At 43.8% G+C, this 19,458-nt stretch overlaps 1 protein-coding gene across 2 annotated transcripts in view; it reads left to right on the top strand.

Annotated features, from left to right (window-relative positions):
• The first annotated feature begins 2,703 nt into the window (after positions 1-2,703).
• Positions 2,704-19,458, top strand: part of rbm33a (RNA binding motif protein 33a) — a 32,949-nt gene continuing 16,194 nt past the window's right edge. For both annotated transcript variants that reach the window (XM_030348756.1, XM_030348755.1), the window contains exons 1-10: positions 2,704-2,883; positions 4,220-4,298; positions 9,523-9,571; positions 10,546-10,622; positions 10,744-10,993; positions 14,969-15,163; positions 15,536-15,698; positions 15,874-16,082; positions 18,415-18,748; positions 19,163-19,224. In XM_030348756.1, coding sequence (XP_030204616.1) covers positions 2,865-2,883; positions 4,220-4,298; positions 9,523-9,571; positions 10,546-10,622; positions 10,744-10,993; positions 14,969-15,163; positions 15,536-15,698; positions 15,874-16,082; positions 18,415-18,748; positions 19,163-19,224 — 1,437 coding nt within the window. In that variant the 5' untranslated portion in view covers positions 2,704-2,864. The remainder of the gene's footprint in view (positions 2,884-4,219; positions 4,299-9,522; positions 9,572-10,545; positions 10,623-10,743; positions 10,994-14,968; positions 15,164-15,535; positions 15,699-15,873; positions 16,083-18,414; positions 18,749-19,162; positions 19,225-19,458) is intronic.

Raw genomic sequence — 19,458 nt, 5'->3', positions numbered from 1 at the left:
GAAAGCACAGTACATATATATATATATATATATATATATATATATATATATATATATATATATATATATATATATATATATATATATATATATATATATATATATATATATATATATATATATATATATATAAAACAAAACATTTAAGAAGAATGCAAATGATGCAAATATATCTAACACATCTTGATTTACTTCAAAATAGTTTACCCCATTAGTAATTAGCTTGCATAAGTTTTTTCTTTTTTCTCTTTCTAAAGGTTGACATTTCACCTAAAATACCCAAGAATCACATAAACTAGTCAAAATTATTTCTTGAGTTCACTGATATTAGTTTAGCATTGAAAATATATAATTGTATGCCTGCATTCTGTTCTGTTTCTCCTTACCATTTTACAGTTTGGAACTGAAATAGGTGCATTATCAATTGGGGAAAACAATAGTATATTTGGTTTTTTGGGGGGTCGTCAGCACAAGTACTATACAGCATTAAAATACTTAAAATATATATCCATGCTCTGTTAAGACCTGTCTTCATCTTAAAACTCTCTCCGTCCTTCAACCTCATTTACATTGTTATGCAAAGAGAGAACTAGGGACAGGCCGAATCAGGCCCACACCAGATTATAACTGCTGGATTCTCCTCATCCAATGGGGGGAGAAATCTAAAGGTTCCCAGGAAGAGAACTCCCAAAGGGGAATGGGTTCAACCCCGAATGTCTGCAGTCTACCGAGGCATCCTTGAGCAAGAGGCATTTGGCTACAAAACATAAATAGTTATTAAAGTTGATCTTGTCTTGCTTGGCCCTTTACGGCCCTAGTTAGATTTATTTTAGACTAATTGTCCTGTGTCTGGCCTGTTTCTGGCATAGAATGCTTTATTTAGCCCAGAGTCCTCTGGTTAATGTATGTTGTTTACTGAATAAATAATAGAGCGATCTCCCATGTTAAAATTTGTGGTGTTTCATCTCAACAAACTACACTCCGTACATAGAAAATAGAACAAAATTACATATTTTAATAACATTTTAAGTGAGAAATCATAATTTAAAATCATGCGGCTGGCATTGATATTGCCAATGATAGATTAATACAGTCTTCCAGCATGCAAAACTATTCAAAAAATTTCTAACATAATTTCTCATTCGACTTTGCATCGTTTTACATCTGAAAAGTAAAAATATTGAAAAGTTTTAGATTTGATGTGTACAATCCCCCCAGTTCATTAGAATTCACAGACGCTCTCTCAGCCACAAAGTCCCTTTACGCTTTCACAAATTAAAAGCCCCTCCCTGGCCGGGCTCTCAGATATTGACCTTGTTCTTCTGCCTCGCAGCGGGGCCCATAATGACGCTCCAGTCCACTGCACACCGCTGTGCCGCGTCTTCCGGCCTCTTTGTTGACATTTGTCAGCCTTGGAAGAATCTGTGTGTCTGAAAGGCGCTGGAGCCCCACTCCTGAGTCTGACTGCAACGCGGCTACTCCCAGACTTAAGGACCGACACGGACCACAAAGTCACCAACAGATTAAAAAAAGGATTTGACCTTACAGGGGAAAGGAAATTCAAAGGAGTGCCTTGAAAAAAGATTAACCACCATTTTGAATTTCAACAAAAGTGTCAGTTACTCTTAGGCGGGGGGCAATTGGACGTGAGCTTGACAAGAGCAGGAAGGTATATTAAATTAACCTTGGCTTCTCTTACTGTAACCCACACACAGGTACTGGAGTTACAATCTCATTAACTGTGCAACCAGCCCAAATAGGAAGGAATATGCTGCAGACTTTTGGGTCTGGACTATGCAGTACATAATTTATATCTGGCCTATATCACAGTAGTAAACATTCATATTTCATCTTTGACGCACAGCACACACAACCAAGCCCACAGCATTAAGAAACGAGGACAGACTGGAGCCACACAGAACTACAACTACAGTTGGTTTGTAACATATGCGTTGCCACGTTGATATCCAGAGTACCACCACTGGTATTTACACTCTGTTTATCGACATATATCATATTGACTCATATACAACTCACTTCATCATGTTCAACTCTCATCTTTCTACACCATAGACCAGCCACTCCACAGTGTGATCAAATTTAAATTGATTTGATTTTGTCTTATATGTTTACATTTTACAAATGTATAATTTTAATAATTCATAAAATAACAGTTTATTGATCTTGGAAGGAATTCACGCCGACAAAATATATAATAATATAAAATAATAACAAAAAAAGTCCTACTGTTAGAGAAAGTATTTGAAACAGACAAATTAGCACATAACAATAATAATGGTTGAGGATTACCATAAGGTAATGTATTAAAGTTTAGCCTACATTTTCAACTAAGATCTTATCTGTTAAAGATACAAATATTACCAGGTCGTTGTTGGCCTGCCAAATTACAAATCACATTCAATACAAAGCAGTACAATTATATGTTAAACTATTTGAAACATAAAATAACTTATAAACATTACACTGTCACCATGTACCCTGAACTCCAACTTGTTATTGTAATCATTTGTTTAACCTGAATGACTTTATGCATCTTATATATTTAGTATAATTCTTTTTTTATTTTTTATCATTTTCATCATTAGTATTTTATTATTCTTATTCATACTATTTATGGTGACGGTTATTATCTACCGTGTTGTCACCGCAGCACAGCATCAGAAGCTGCGATATTTTCTTACCCACAATGCATCAGAGTGCAGAGCCTGCAGAAGGTTCAGGTTAGCATCGCTGCTGCTAAACACTTAGCTTCGCTTACTCATTCACTTCCAAGTCCAAACACTACAAATTAATGCATCTTCAGTTTTACAAATAGGACATCTGTTTGGACCGCGTCTCACGCCATGGCTGCCAACGGCCAAGGTTTGTACAGTTGTTTTTATGACTTCAATGAATCATTCATGAATGCTCGCTAGCACTGCTAAGCTCGCGCGATATTCCAGGCTTTGTTGTACACAGATAGCGAGGAGAAAAACAACCTCACTTCCACTCATACGTATATTTATATTTCATAACCGAGTGGGAAAGATAAATTCATCATCGGTGTCGAGTTTACGATCAGAATGGTCCGCGTGAGGGCTGTAGGAGCCTTTCCGCATCCAGTATCAGCTAGCATTAGCATGCTAGGTCCCCGCCGCTGCTTCAGCTCGGTATTCGTGCGTTATATAATATTGATTGACACGGTCAACTTAAACGACATATATACATTTGTGTCGTACTATGAAGGCGTGGTTAACAGCCTGCTTGTTGGTGTCGGCTCCTGATCAAATACTAAATATGAAGGCGTAGTTAACCCACCTGGTGGTGTCGGGGCCCTTGATGTAATGGTAAACATGAAGGCGTAACGTCTGTCAACCTGCTGCATGGTAGTTTCGGCCCCTGAGGTATTTTTAAATATGAAGGCATACTTCCTACCTGGTTCTGTCGGGGCCCCTGATGATGTCCTACATATGAAGGCGTAGTTAACTTCCTAACTGGGGTCCTTCATGGGAAACTAAATCTGAAGGCATATTAAATCATCTACCTGGTGGTGTTGCCGTCCTTCATGTAATATTAAATGTGAAAAACTAAGTAACTTGGTTTTTGGGTCCCTGATGTCATCCCAAATATGAAGGCATAGTTATCTTCTACCTGTTGTGGTCAGGGGTCCCCGTTGTAACACTAAATATGAAGGTGTAATGTTGGTTAACCTCCTACCTTGGTGGTGCTGGGTCCCATGAAATGTAAAATATACACGAATGAACACCGGGGCCAGGTCCACTATATCCATGTTGGATAATATATTTCAGCTTGAACTTGAGACTGAATTCGATTTTGTCTGACCGATGAACCATGGTCAACAATGTCATCTATTTAGATTCAACCAGCTATATTAACTCACTAAATCCTTGCAATCAAGACGAGTGAGTTATTGCTGTATGCCTCTCATTTGAGTGGAACGCCTAATCAATGTTTGCTCTGATTGGTCAATTAAATCGATCAAATTAGAACCTAACACCTAAAAGATGTACCCTGTTGTCTTTTGGTTTCATCTTCTATCGTAAAGATGGCATGTCATACACACCACCTGCTAATTGGGAAAGACGAGACAACCATTGTTTTAATTGACTTGTCGGCAGTACACATGCATGTCATTGTTCAACACCTGTGTAATATGTCCCGTGATATTCAGCCTATATTTACCCTGTGTGTTCTTCAGGTGAGGACCTGCCGTATCAAAAGCCTGGTGCAGAGAGGTCTCGCCGCAGGAGAGGGGAGGACGACGACGACCTGGACAGGTACAGGATGCTTGATGCAGTTTGTGATGTTCATTAGATGTGTGAGGGTTGTGGTGTCTTATAATTCATTTAATGATACTAATACTTAGGATATCTCGATTAAAGTACAGAGCAAACACTATTATTCCATTGCTATGAGTTTAAGGGTTGAATCTGTTACAATTGCATTGTAACTGTTGTGGTTTGGTGATGTGATTTTGGTGTTCAGATTTTGCTCACGATATTTCATATATTTTTTCATTATGACCCTGATTATACATCATAAATTAACTGCCCTTCGCCGGTCTTTAGACCGTGGTGGAAACGCAGACAACAACGGGCTCAAGGAAACCTATTCGTTCCATGAAATGTAGTTCCTGGGGCTAAAAGATCTTGGTGATTTTGGTGGAAACGTGGCTTTAGTGGATTGTTCCTAAATTCTAGGGCTGTCAAGTTCTTGTCGGTTGGTTCATGGACAAGTAGTTGTTTGACAATTTTCATTTGTCGTACAAACGCTGGTGCTTTTTTCATAAGGGACTAATGCAGACTGATGTATTAAATGTTTCTAGTGAAAGGCTACATTGTTTAAGGACTCGAGTAACATTATTTTACTAGAGTTTCGCACATTTCGCTGAATGTTCATTTTCTGAAGGTGGTTCGTCTGGTTGCGTGAGCCCTATCATCGTGTGCGCAGTATTCCGTGAGCATGCTAACATGCTAATGCTACCAAGGCTGAGGAGCAAACATTCCAAGTTTCTAGTAGGGCTGTACGGTATGGACTAAAATGTCACAGTATATCCCAGGTAATGCGTACCTGGGATCGAGTGTTTTGACCATCACTTTAACGCCCTTTCTATCGACATTTTGAAAGGGAACCATGTCCGTACACAGGTAAACAGTGACAAAGTTTGTTATCTCGTTCCACCGCTGGCTTTTTTGGCCATAAGGACTGGCTTTGGAAAATGCCTGCTGAAGCATTCTCTGTGGAAGAGATGCAGGGACAGCTTCACGCTGCTAGCGTCTGTCTCGTACGGTGTGGAATGAGAGCTTGTGAAGGGACTATTGCGCAAGCAATCAGGCGCGCTTGCTGCGCGTTTGCGTGCTTGCGTAATAGCATACTGCCTGAGAAGGCAGTATAATTGTCAAATCTGTCCCTGGGAAAAGTAACGTTGCTCCGAATTGAAAAAGGAACTACTTTTTGTTACCGTATTTTCAGTGGTTGCGCGTAACTTTACTTTTTACATGAAAAAGTAGTTACGTTACTGTATTAACTTGTTAATTACTTTTTAATGCGTTACACACAACACTGTCTACACGTCACACTGGTCTCACGGTAATGTCAAAATCCTTACCGTAGCGCAAATTCACACCGGTGTGCGGTCTATACTAGTGTTGCACGGTATACCGAATACCGATACTAGAAAGGTATCATGATACCCTCACGCAAAAAACTATACGATTCCCAATTTTTTTAGTATCGATACTTTTTTTTAAAATGACGTTCTGTGTCTGTGCAGCGAGCCGCTCCAACTCTCCTTGCACGCAGAGGCTAGTCAGTGGGTGTGCCCCTCAGCTCGCCCTCAGCCACAGCAGCAGCAGGCAGTTCACTGAGTGAGTGAGAGTGAGACGCAACGAGATGGCGACAGGTTCAGAAGCGCTTGCCGTCATTTCTCGTGAATATGAAACGAATGTGGTGTAGCTTATGAGGCAACCTTTTTTCGAGGCATAGCGACAGTAGCCGCGTTTGCATGGACACTTCTGATCCGATTAGATTTCTAATCGGAATAGATCTATTGCTATCATGCGATCCGAATGTGCTGTATATACACTTACAAAAGTGGTCAGCGTACGTCCGTATGTATCTCGCACACCACCGATATGTTGGTCTGGACTTGTATGATATATGTAAGGGATGATGTTGCACAGAACGTCGGTCATTGTCAGGAAAATAAGCCCAGACAGGGCGAAGCGGGCCACGACACGAAGCGGAGGTGTCTTGCTTCGCCCTGAAGGGTATTATTTTCGTTCTATACGTTCTAACGTTCTATACATTGTACACCGCTTATTACACGGCTCCTTGCTCAGCAGGTGGAAAGCAATCATTTTATATTCGTTAAACATGTTCAGTAGCAAGTATATTTATTCTGAGTGTTAAAGTTTCAATGCGTCACTGCAATTGTCGGACTGACGTTTGTCCACCATAGTGCAATGGAATGTACCATGAAGTGGCATCATGTTTTGTTTTGTTTTTAATAAAGAGGAGAAAATAGTTTAATTGTATGTGTAAGTCAGTCATTAATGTGTTCACTGTCCAAAGGTTTATATTGTACAGAAAAGTGGCTTGTTATGCAAAAGCAATTAGGTTAACAAACAGAAGAGATTATGCCCATACTTGCCTTGTAGAATTAATTTATTAAGGTAATTTGCTCCAAAAGCAGGAAAGGTCCAAGCTGCTGAAAGTTAAACCATAATGAGACTGAGCTGGACCATTAATCATCTCTTTTCCAGATATTTTAGATTTTCACCGTGGTATCGGTTCAGTATCGAGGTATATTCGGGCAGGTATCGTATCGAAGTCATAATTTTGGTATTGTGCAACACTAGTTTATACCGTGCACCACTAGTTTCTAGTCCCTGGTACGCTTTGAAGTGGACCTTTTGATTGATTGAACAATGAGGCTGAGGTTTTTTGTTTGATTGCATGTTATGGCACCCCCGTCGCCAAAGCAGTACCTTTTAATTTTTGGAGACCTGCTGATGTGCTGTGTCTACATGTCTACCAACTTTTACCCTGTCTTCCATCATAAAAAATAGTTTGGTGAGCACATGCAACAGTGCTAATTTGAAATGAGCACTGTGACGTCACCCTGTCACACCCTGTCACATCAGTGCTCATTTCATTTATTGAGCTATAATTACCAAACTTTTCACATTATCTAAGGGAGATGTCCTTGCTGTGCTAAGTTATAAATCCTTGGGAATCTATGAAGCAAACTTGTGATTGATTGAACAATGGTCTACTTTACATAATTGATGGATATCGCTTTTGCACATAAAACAGCCATTTCGATGTTTTTCAAAATTCCAATGGTAACTCTGAGTAAGGCATGTCCATAGATCATGTGCACTACATTTTGGTTTATTTGGACTTTTGGTTGATCTTGAAAAATGTTATACATTTATAGATGTAAAGAAATAAGGGACACAAAATACGTATGGGGACGTCTTAATCCAAAGGCGTTGGGAGAGTTGTTTTTTTTCATCTCTGCGATGCTTACCATATCAAGTTCAGCAGCCCCATCTAATATTTTACACACAGCAAACCACCTAAAATTGTTGCTTCCTCCCCGTATATTGTCTATCTACTACGCGAGAATGCCTGACATGGTGCTCTGTGGCACCTCTGGTTTGACCTGCTTTACATTGAAGCTATGCCGTAACTGAGTCTGATTCGGACCAAGAGCTGATCTGAAACACACTGACCATCTCCAAACAGCATTTTTGTGATATTTAGGCTAGCGGGTAGATTTCAGTCCCCCGTGGTCGTTTAAGTTAATCTTTAGAAAACATTTGTATGTTTTTAGTATTAACTTCCAACATCGACCAATCGATTGGTTGTAGAATTCGACTCATTTCAGTTGACTAAGATGTTCTTCTAATTTCCAGTATCAGTGTTAATTCATTGTCTTATAGATTTTTGTGGTCTTTGATTTATTTTGGTATGTGATGGATTCAAATGATTTGAGGTGAATATTGTTTATATAAATGTTTGCAATGATTTAGGGATGAGCATTAGAGGTGTTTTATGCTATAAGGGTTGGATCAACATTGACTAGACTGGATGTTGTGATGTTTGGTGTATTCAGGTATGTTGTGATTGTTTTGACAACTAGTTTAACACTGTGGCTTACAGTTAATTATCTGTCTTAAAAAAACTCCTTAGTTTTAGACTCCCGTTATTAAATCAATAATTAACCATTTGATTAATGCTTATCTGCAACGGTTTGTTGTTCTGTTGAGGTATTTCATTTGATGAGGCAACCGCTTTTGTCCTCATTATATCCTCAAAATATTCTTAGTATACTTTCCCTGACCTGATGTGCATCAATGTATGAAATGAGTCCAGTTTGGTGCAGTTCAAGAGATTCCTCTGTTCTGCGACCGAGCTCCAGGCCAGTCGTCAAATAGTAGTTTAGAATAAGTTTTTTCCAAACTCCTCTCAACCCAATCTTTGGAAACGGCCGTATCTTTTTTAAATTACGCCAATAAAAGTTGCATGTGTTGCATGTGATTTCACTCAGGAAAGAAAAAAGTTATCTACACTTGACCGGGTCATCAAAGTGTTGGGATGGAACTTTGAAAATTTGGTTGCATGCCAACAGGCAGCAGAGAACCGGCTGTAAGGTTACTCCTCTTCATTTCCCGCTCAGATTTCACTAATTCATGACCCGTTGAACTCCAATGCTGCGATGCCAACGGCAGTGTTGTGTGGGCTTCCAGATCAGCTAAATCACAGGACGCTGCAATCCAACAAACCAGACATGTAGTCTTACCCCAAGGGACTTTTATTTTATAAACATCCAGCATATAAGTCGATTCCAAATAGCGGTCAGAGAATCTATGGAGCTAATGGTCAGGAAGCCAGATGCCTTCTTTTATTATGATTTAGCATGTGTATTCTTCATAAAACCAAAGTGTTTTAAACCTGACAGAACGTGGGATGAACTGTGTTATGACCCGACAGTAAAGGACATATGGTTCTAGCAGATGGTTCAGCACAAGTCCAAGGATTTCTACACAAAATGGGTACCCATGTTGCTTAAGGCATGAGATAGAGAATATACAATTCTAATGGCATTTCCTGATTACGAAGCCCTATCACTTGTGTAATAGTGCCAACCGAGCGGATGGATGGATAACTCGGCCTATCAGCTGGTACAGTCCTTCATGGCAGTTGATATGAAGTTGATAGATCAATCCTACATCATTCGTACATTACATTATTTCTACCATATATTGTTGGTCGTTTTAGTTGAATAATTTGTTGTTGTCCTGTACTTTCTGCTGTGACACCGTTATTTGCTGGCTGGAATAATGAAGTAGTATCAGATTATCTTGCATATGGATATTACACTCTCACATGTGATGTGGTGATTACATGTTAGATATGTAGAGGGGTCTGATGGTCTCCCAGCTGGTGCTGGGTGGAAGCTCTATAAACACGCGGTCTGCTCTGCTTCCATAGTGACCTGGAGGAGGACCTGCTGGAGGAAGACTGGCTTTCTGCCAAAAAGGTAAGAACCCGCCTCCTCCTCTGGAGCCGTTGTCTATCACGTTTACACTCTCAGAGGCTTCACAGGCTAGGTGCTAGAGCACAACTGTTGACCCCAAAGCCTCAGAAGGATATGGTAAGAAACCTTGAGATGTAGCACATGGGAGAGATCTTTTTTCCAGAGATGGCTCGGCGTGCAAAAGGTGATTTTCGCCAGACAGGAAATAAAGCTAAATAGAGATGTCAGGTTAAAGGTGGTGTAGGTACGATCAGAGCGCTGTAAAGAGAGACGTAGCAGAAGATAGAAAGATTTTGAAAATAAACATCCCAAAAAACATCTGCTCCCTCCCGGCATTTCTCCACCATTTAGTAGTGTTGTATTTCATGCACCTGTGGCGGTTAAGATGGATTCCCCAAAATAATCAGGGAGATCATTCCCTGATTGGTCAGAAACTAACCACAAAATATAAATTGCCTCATATAGAACCAGGCTCAGTTAACAAATTGAAGAAGAACAAATATTCTTTCAGAGAATTTCACTGACCAGTAGCTGAAGGTTGGCTATGGCATGGCCATCAGTGACGTATAACATTCAAACTATTGCTAGTTATTTTAAAACACCTTGTATCAGTGACCTAGGAGTAAAGCTACAGACCTCATGGGGTTGCAAGTCAGGTGTTTGGCCTTCTCCTCATCATCATCATCATAATCTGAGGAAGAGGACAGACAGCTGTCCTCCCAGCAGGAGGGGGGGTAGGGCTGTGAACCAGGAGGAAGTGCAGTGGACCCACTGGAGGTGGCTTTTAACCTCTCCAGATCGTCCTCGCCACATGGGAATAAAGCCAGACCCCTTTCTCTTTCTCTCCTGTTTTTTTTTTTTGCCTTTCTCTCTCTCCCGTTTTCTTCTACCATTTCACTTTGACTCTATTAAAGTCTTTCTTTCCCTGGCTGTCAACTCAATTTAAATCTAAATGTTTTGTCTTCCTCTCCACCCAGAATGCCTCTGAGGCGTCTGACGAGGAACTGAATGACGACCTTCTGCAAAGTGATGACGAGGACATTCCACACCTAAGGTATGAGGATGATGTTGGTGACAGACCCAAAACCCGCTGGTTTTCTATCAGCCGTTTAATGGAGCCAGCCTGAGAACTGAAGACAACAACAAATAAAACATGTTTATCTGTTTAATTCCAGCGCACAGCAGGTGAGTCTGAACGCTACCTTCAGTCTGGGGACGGCCTACAGCCAGCAGGGGCAGGGGGACTATGCCGATGACGTGGTTGACCTGGGGGGCAAGGTCTTCCAGGAGGGGGCCGCAGAGGGGGAGTACGTGGACGAGTTCAGCCAGGGCGACCAGGTGGACTACGGAGAGGAGATGAACGACGGCCTCCAGGGCGAAGTTCTGGACCTGCAGATCACCGAGCCCCTGGACGGGGAGTTCCAGGTCGGTCCTCGTCGCACGTACACCCCGATGCATCACATGCACACTTACACAACCCGTGCAGACCTTCAGACCACATGCACACTACTCGCACAACAAATATGCACCACATGCACACTGACACATGCACACCTTCAGACCACATGCATACCTACACAACACGTGAACACCTATCAGCACCGTGCAGATACAATGTGCACCTGCTAATAGTTTAGCTTGTACTCTCGCAGTTTTTATAGTTTTTACGACAACTTAAACGGTGACATGCATGCATGTTCAGAAGCTCTTCCCCTTAGTATATATACTCTTTGTCACTTTTTTATTTTATATATTTTTAAGTTGTAAGCTCCTTTCTTTTTTCTGTTTAGGGTGTGACGTATGGTTTCATGTTTCTTGGTAACTGTTTTCGGTCCGGTTCGGTACTACATTTTTGTGCACCTTTTATAAACCCAGGCCCACACCACATCCCTGCATCACACACAAACACAGTGCGCATTCCTACACAGCGTGCCTCCTATAGTCTGTGCATGTGAAGGCAACGTGCATGAGGCCCGTGCACGGGCAGGTCCCCCTCCTCTTGTCCTCTCTGCGCGGGGAGATGGAGATAGTGTCACATCGGGGGATTGAAGCGTATTGAGTGGAGTGCCGCTGCGATGGCCACGGATTAGCTTCATTATCACGTCCCTACAGCTAATTTTGCTGCCCTGCTGACAGAGCTGCTGTTGACAGCTTGTTTGGTGAGAGTCATCGGCTGCCGGTCCAACCCCATCCCCGGGTCCATTGTGACCTTGGAGCCGTTCGGGCCAGCATTGTGTCGGGCCCTCATTGTGTGCGGATGTGCTGCCACTCGACGGGGGTTAATGTGAGGGGCTTTTATCAGGGCCCTCGACTGGATCTGATAACGTCTGGCACAGGCGGACAGTTTATTGACCTTCGGCGGGGCGGCCCATACAGTGGTGTAATGATTGATGCGAGTTTGCCTTTCACCGCCACCGCGCCCCTGTTAAGTCTGAATTAAGAGGATGGGAGATAAGGGGACGCTGTGGTCTATTTAGCCAGGTGTGATGGGGCCTGGCACCTGACAGAGATGTATTAGCCTGCCTCTTCCTCTCCCTTGTGCCAAGATAAGACGTCGACCTTCTTGTTGACGCTCAAAGCACTGTGCTTGTTTTGATCCTGGCGTGTGTAGCCTGTAGAGGCATGCAGATTCCAGGGTGTGATATCTGGGGTTTAAATTCCCAGAGATCTGCTGGGAGCCCGTTTTTAAAGCATGATCCTTGACAAATAACTTGAAATAAACACCAATATGGTGAATGCATGTCAGCTCCCATGTAATAAAAAAGTATCTCTTTTTGAAATGAGCAGTCTAGCTTTAAAGCGCTGTCGACACCCACCGTCCCATGTTTGTGGAGAGGTGACGCGTGAAGCGGTATTATCCGCCGCTGAGCCCCTGGGCCTGCCCGTCACACAGGGACACACTGTTTGGATTTAAAGGTCAATGGGACACTATGACTTCAGACCTCATGAAAACAAATCAGAACGATGACAACAGAAACCAATTCAACACTTGTATGCGACGGCTCCTACAGTGAATTCAGATTACATGAGGAGCCGGTAGACGTAACGGCACATTTTGCTCTAGGATGCCTACTGGTAGGACAGGGGCACTGGGACTCAAACCCAGAACCTTTCGGTTTGCAGTGGAACACCCTTGCCGCCCCCATGAAACTGAAATGTGTTTCAAAGGCCTCCCTCAGATGGTTTTAAGATATTCTCCAACTTGTTTAAAGACCTTCCCCTGGAGGTTTCAAAGGTGACATGGCCCAAGGAGGAGATTATGCTGCCCAGCATGTCCTCGAGCAACCTGCAGCCTTTTATCTGTGTGTGTGTGTGTGTGTGTGTGTGTGTGTGTGTGTGTGTGTGTGTGTAATTCCTGGTCTGTTGAGATCCGTTTTAAGGGAGAAAGCAGAGACTCCTGTGTTTTTGCTCGCTCTATTTTATTCAAGGCAACGTGAAGCAGCGTTCAGAATAACCGGAGCTATTCGCCGGGAAAACAGAGTTTTAGGGCGGGAGAAGGCCAGGAAGAGATGTAATTGGATCATTCAGGAATTGGGTGCCGATGGGAAGTAGCTACCAGTGCCGAGCCTACCGCCATCACAAAGGGTTTAATGAAGTTGATCCGGTTCTATTCTAATGTAACTATGACATACGGAATACAGAGTACTATGTTGTGTTTTCTCATTCGTTGTTGAACAGACGCTAGTGCTACAAGCTAACGAGGTTAGCCTTCTGTGTTTGTTTGGGGTGGTCCATAAGGGCTTAACAGTCTGTGATCATTTGGTTTTCCTTTAAGGGCATCCCAGGTGACAGCTCTGACAGGTTTATTTCCACGCCCGCATGTTCGTGGTCCTTGGAAAGTTTTCACAGGTGTAACTACTATATTTACAAGGTTTCTGTAGTGGCTGGCCACGCTGTTCAGTATTCATTGTGAGTCGAGACGTGGAAGAGTGGAGCAGAGAGGATTAATGCGGTCTGTAGCCCTGGGCCGGTCCTGTCCACCAGCTATTTACTCCCAGTAGGGATCTGTTTTCTCTGTACCGAGGGTGTGTCTTGTTGGAGGTATATATTATTTCTGTACTGATCTGGCCGGTCTCGGTTGATGGATACATTATCTTAGTGCTGTGGTGTATGTTGGTGGAGGGATGCATCATATCTGTGCTGAAGTCTATCTCGGTCGAAGGATATGTCCTCCTTGGACTGTGGTGTGTGTGTCTTGGCCGAGGATACATCATCCGTGTACTGAAATGTTTTATGGTGAAAGGAAACATCATATTTTTGTAATGAGGTGGGTCTAATTGAAAGGATACGTTATCCTTGTACTGTTGTGTGTCCTGGTGGAGGAATACATCTCTGTACTGAGGGCTGTGGTGGCGGAGGGATACCTTACCACTGTGCTGAGGCTGCGTTGGTGCGTGGCAGGTTAATGGTGCGCTACACGGAACAGTGTTGTCTGTTCGACCCCCTGACCTTACTTAGCTAGAGACACGTCTCATTAGGGCGCATTACAATCAGCACCAGTCTTCAAGGTAAACACCACTGCCGTTTCTCTGCGGATGATACCCTGTTAGTAATAGCCGATATTTACAAAAGGCATTCATCCATCCAGGCATTCGTCAGGTGACTTTTTTCTTGTTGTTCGGCTGCGATTTTGAAGTGCGCAAGCGGGCCAGTCATTCGTTTTCCCAGAATCCTCTCTTGTTTTCGATGTTTTCGGCACTAGGGCGTGAACTTACAACCTTAGCCGTGAACGATAGAAAGGCAGTCGGATATCTCCACCATTATTGAGCTGTTCCTATCTGGCCCTGTATTTCTGTGCATCTTGTCAAACATCTACATCTCATTGAATTTCAAATGTCGGCAGGAATATTAATGAAGCCCACTCCTACTGTTATGGTAATTCCAGGGTTGGGGGGCGGTGGGGAGTCCCCTAAACCCCTCCCCCATCGTATTAGCTAGTGTTTCCACCACTCTGCCAATCCCTGCCTGCTCTTGGGTTTAGTTTAGATTAACTCACCCTTACTTGCTGTCCAAACTGTCCTACATTTTTACTAATGCAGAAGAGCTATATTGAAAGAGATATATCTATCTATAGTTTATGTATATATATATATATGTAGAATACAAAATCTGGTGGTACTACTGCAGATACTTCTAATTCAAGAATAAACAAATAAATAATAATGACTGTATATATTACACTGTCCAATTCAATAATTACTAACATAACTGTATATATTACTGTCTAATTCAGTAATCAATACGAAAAGGAGGAACAAGGGGAATGGATGTGTTTCAGCAGGTCTAAATAATGTAATTATGAATGATTATATTGTAGTATTTCCATGGCGCTCCTCCCGACCCACAGCGCTGTGCATAGAGTGGTGTCCATCTCTAGAGCTATGTTGATGTGTTCATCAGGACGAGGACGAGCACTACCCTGCAGCCTACCAGCAGACGGGCTCTCCGGGCGGGGCCGGGGCCCAGTACCACCAGGGCTCCCCGCAAGAGGAGGGCCTCCAGGAGCCGGAAGAGGAGGAGAGAGGGGTCGGAGAGCAGGAGTCTCAGGAAGAAGAGGACCTGGCTGATAGCTCCCACCTGCTGGACCAAGAGGAGGTAGGGGCATGATAATAGTAACAATGGATTTATTATGAACAGTCGATGTACATATACATCATGCTTCTTGTTGTCGCCTACATTGTTGTCTCCCCTCCCCAGAAAATAATGGAATATATAAATACAGTAATAAACATGAACCGGTAAAGAGCTGACACAATAGCACTTGTACTTTGTATCTCTGATGTGAACGTTACTGAAGACATTCTTCATGATTTGGATTTAAAATTCACAAATAACAATGAAAATATGTTGTATTTAGAGAGATCTTTTTATGATGACATAGATTGATATTGTTTAAAAACGTGTTATCAACGTGACTGTATTGGCCACCATCAAAGGAGACGGGTTTTAACTGAAAGTGTGCTTCAGGGCGAGAACGAGATGGGAGAAGATACTAAGGAGGAGTCAGACGAGGAGGACGAGGACGACGAAGGGTCTGGTCGTCTGCGCTTCAAGTCTGAGAGGAAGGACGCGACTGTGGTGCGGGTAGCGGACGCCGCGAGCAAGAGGAGAAACATCCCGGAAACCCTCGGTATGGCCTTCACAGTTACAGTCCCAAAGGGGAACTGATCTCATGTTGATGAAAGAACAACAGGGTGGTTTTATCATCGGCAACAGAACTAGGCTAGGTTGATATCGATCGAGCATATCGATGACTCCCGCAGCGCTGGTAGGCCCACTGACGTGGTGTGCTCTCCTCTCCTCAGAGCTGTCGGAGAAGGCCAAGGCGGACCTGATGGAGTTCGAGATGCAGGACCGCCAGCGGAGAGAGGGCCGCTTCGGTGGCGGCTGGGGGAGGGGCGGAGGGCGTGGCTACGGCCGAGGCAACCTCCAGGGCTTTGGCGGGCAGAACTTCAGAGGCAGAGGACGGATGAACGATCAGAGGAACCCGCTGATGGGACACATGGGCATGCAGGTAAAAACACCGCGACATACTGGTACACTCACCTGGACATGCATGTACACTCACCTGGAGATGCATGTACACTCACCTGGAGATGCATGCAGAGTTCCCGTTGTCCGGTAATTACCGGTCTTTGACCGGGAAAAAAATGAGGAGGACCGAAAATTCTAAATGTCTCCGGTCAGAATGACCGATTGGAAATATGGCCCCGTCCACACGGAGCCGAAACGGGCGAAAAAGATCCGGTTTCCTTTTATGCGTAATGTTCAAGGCGCTGGTTCTCCACAGAAAAAAGTGGAGCGCATCAACCCTGCGCGCATACAGCATGCGCGCTGTATACAAACATTCAGTCATGAGGAGATTCAACCTTTTAAATTGAGCAGAAATACTTTTGAATGTGTTCTTTGAATTGTGTTTAAATATGCTACAGTGGTCATTTGTTTAGCCAATTCATGTAAAACAATGAGGATTTTCTCATTGGTTTTCTCACATTTCGTGCACTCGCTCAAATTGATCGCTATAGACTACCGTAACCGTAGGTTTATGAACTAAACGGCGGCAAGCTAGCGAAAGCCGGCAGCAAGCTTTGCGGAGCACCGGTATTTAACAACCATGGCGACTCAAAATATGATCACACACTTCTTCTTTATATAGCCTGCCTATCAATTTTTTTAAGGGCAATAAACACGGACAATATCCGACCGATTTTTTTCCAATTTGACCGGTAAAATGAAACCTTCCCGGTCACATGACCGGCACCAATTTTGTTCTAGCGGAAACACTGCATGCATGTATACTCACCTGGACATTTGTGGACACGCACCTTGGCATGTATGTACACACACCTGGACATACATGTACACTCACCTGGACATGTATGTACACACACCTTGACAAACAAGTAAACATCTGGGTGTGCATGCAGTGTATATAAACACATGTAGTCTATGTAAACACTTGTAGTCTATTTAAGCCACATGAAGTCTATATAAACAACATGTAGTCTATATAAAGACATGTATTCTATTTAAACACTGTAGTCTTTAACAAAATGGTCGTTCTTAACATCGGTAGTATAAATGGAGGCGGTCTGTATAAAGAGTTTTTACAAACGGTCTATGTGAACACGGATAATCCAACTAAACGCCCGTATTCTATTAAAACACGGGTTGATCTAGCTGCTATTTCCCAGGTGAATGGGAGGGAAGTTGGGACACAGGTGGGCAGGTGGATGTCACACTGAGTGTTAAAGAGAGTTAATGTCCTGAGAGGTGTGAAGGTCATTAAATCCCTCGTCTGCTCCTCTTATCACTGTTGATAGACGGATTATACAGAATCAGCCTTGCTCCATTTACACAGCCTCCACCAAATTAAACATGCTCATTGCCGGGGATTTAGCGTTTGTGGGTTTTTGATATTGGGAGATTCTCTCCAAGCGTGTAATCCCTTCGTTTCCACTGATCATCAGCACAGGCATGCCTGAAGGTGTTTGTGTCTGGAGACCAAAAGTCTCTTTTAATAATAATACTTTTAATAATGATTGAATACCTGGAACACTAGTAACACTGCTCAGCTTCTGGATTATGACCTCTCAGAAATGAAAAGCAATGACAATGAATGACCATAAAATAGATCATGAATTCAGTGTTCAGTAATGTGTAAGGAATTAATTCAACTCACTGGATACAACCGCAATGGAATCCAGCCGATACGTCAACAGCTCATAGTAGTGCTGTGCCGGATGATACATATACGAGGCGCAGTCTGGTTAGAGGTCTTCATTCATGCGCTTCTTTCCCAACATACAAACAAGCGTGTTGGAGATTATTTCAGAGCATAACAGGGGATTGACATGTTGGCTTGACAGCGCATAGCTGCAGGCTAGGAGAAAAGCTAGCCACAGACAGGCTAACAGCCGTAGCAAATGAGCTAGCTGCAGAAAGCCTTACAGCAGTAGCAGACGAGCTAGCCATGGACAAGCTAGCAGTAGACAGACAAACTAGCAGCAGAAACAGACGTAGTCGATGAGCTAGCAGCAGATAGGCTAACAGCAGCACACAGCATAGCAAAGTCTAAATTTTTAATTTAATAAAGGCACTGTACACACAGCGTAGTTTTGGACAATCACATCGTTGGGACAAAGCCCTGGTGGACTTCGTAGAGAATATTAAATAAAGTATTAAATAAATAAAATACAAAAAGAGATGGAATAGTAATATTGACATGAACAAGGTTTCAACGTGACGTGCATAGAACCAGCAGCAGGGAGACGATGTGATGTGATCGGCGGGGACGTGTGCGTAGCCGTGTCCGTGGGCTGACATCGTGTCGTGTTCTCCTCCAGCACTCTGCGCGGCTCCCGGCTCCCATGCGCCCCCACCCCCACCACACGCAGGGGGGCTCCCGGGGGCAGATGTCCTTCCAGGAGCACCGGGGAGGGCCCCTGGGCCACTCGCCCAGCCTGCAGCCCCTCATGCCCCCCCACCTGGCCCACCGGTCCCCTCCTCCCCAGCGCCCCCAGCTGGACTCCCTGCAGCAGCGCCTCTTGGTCTCCCCCCCGCCCAGCTTTCCCCAGAATGCCCCGCCCCAGCCCCCGCCGGGCCCCGCCCCCCAGTCCAAGAACATCCACATCAACCCCCACTTCAGAGGCCCCGCCTCCACGCCACCCGCCCAGCAGGGTAGGTACCGCACGTCTACACACGCTCTACACAACGCACACACACACTCCGAAATGTACGCACACATACACGAAATGTACACACACACACACTTATTCCTGATTAAATATTTACCTTACTGGGATTTTTCAAAGGCAATATTTGGGCTACATTACCGTCACAGCACGCAGCATTTAGTAAAGTGGCCAGTGATTTGGGAGGGGTGCAAGATGCCCCTAGGTTTCTAGCAGATTTTTTTGTCTGGTATCTCTTGCTCTTTCTCTCTCTGACTGTCTCTCTCTAACTGTGTGCCTATGTCCCACTATGTCTCTCTGCCTCTTTCTCTCTGACTGACTATCACTCTATGAATGTGCCTATGTCTTACTGGGTCTCAATCTTTGTGTCTTGTCAAACGGTGTCTCCCTCTCTCTTCAGCACCCTTGACACCGTCGGTCCAGATGCAGCCCAGACCGGGAGGTGCTCCTCAGAGGTTCCCAGTAAGTACTCCTCCTCCTATTACCCATCATGCAGTGTGTCTGGGCGAGGCCAGTGTCATTAACAGGCTGTGGCGCCAGATAGCACACTGGCTGCCTGTGATAGCAGCTTACAGCAGGAAACCACTCGGGCTCAGAGCCGTCATGGCTGTTCTTATTCAGCTGCTCGCCATGCAAGGACAAGGACCCTCCTGGATCTGAAATGGAGTCCTGAACGCAGGATTGACCTCCCCACTT

This window comes from Gadus morhua, chromosome 23 (assembly GCF_902167405.1).
Source record: "Gadus morhua chromosome 23, gadMor3.0, whole genome shotgun sequence".
In the NCBI taxonomy this organism is placed as follows: Eukaryota; Metazoa; Chordata; class Actinopteri; order Gadiformes; family Gadidae; genus Gadus; species Gadus morhua.
The sequence above is the reverse complement of the archived record's forward strand: the minus strand, read 5'-3'. Positions and strand labels throughout refer to the sequence as shown.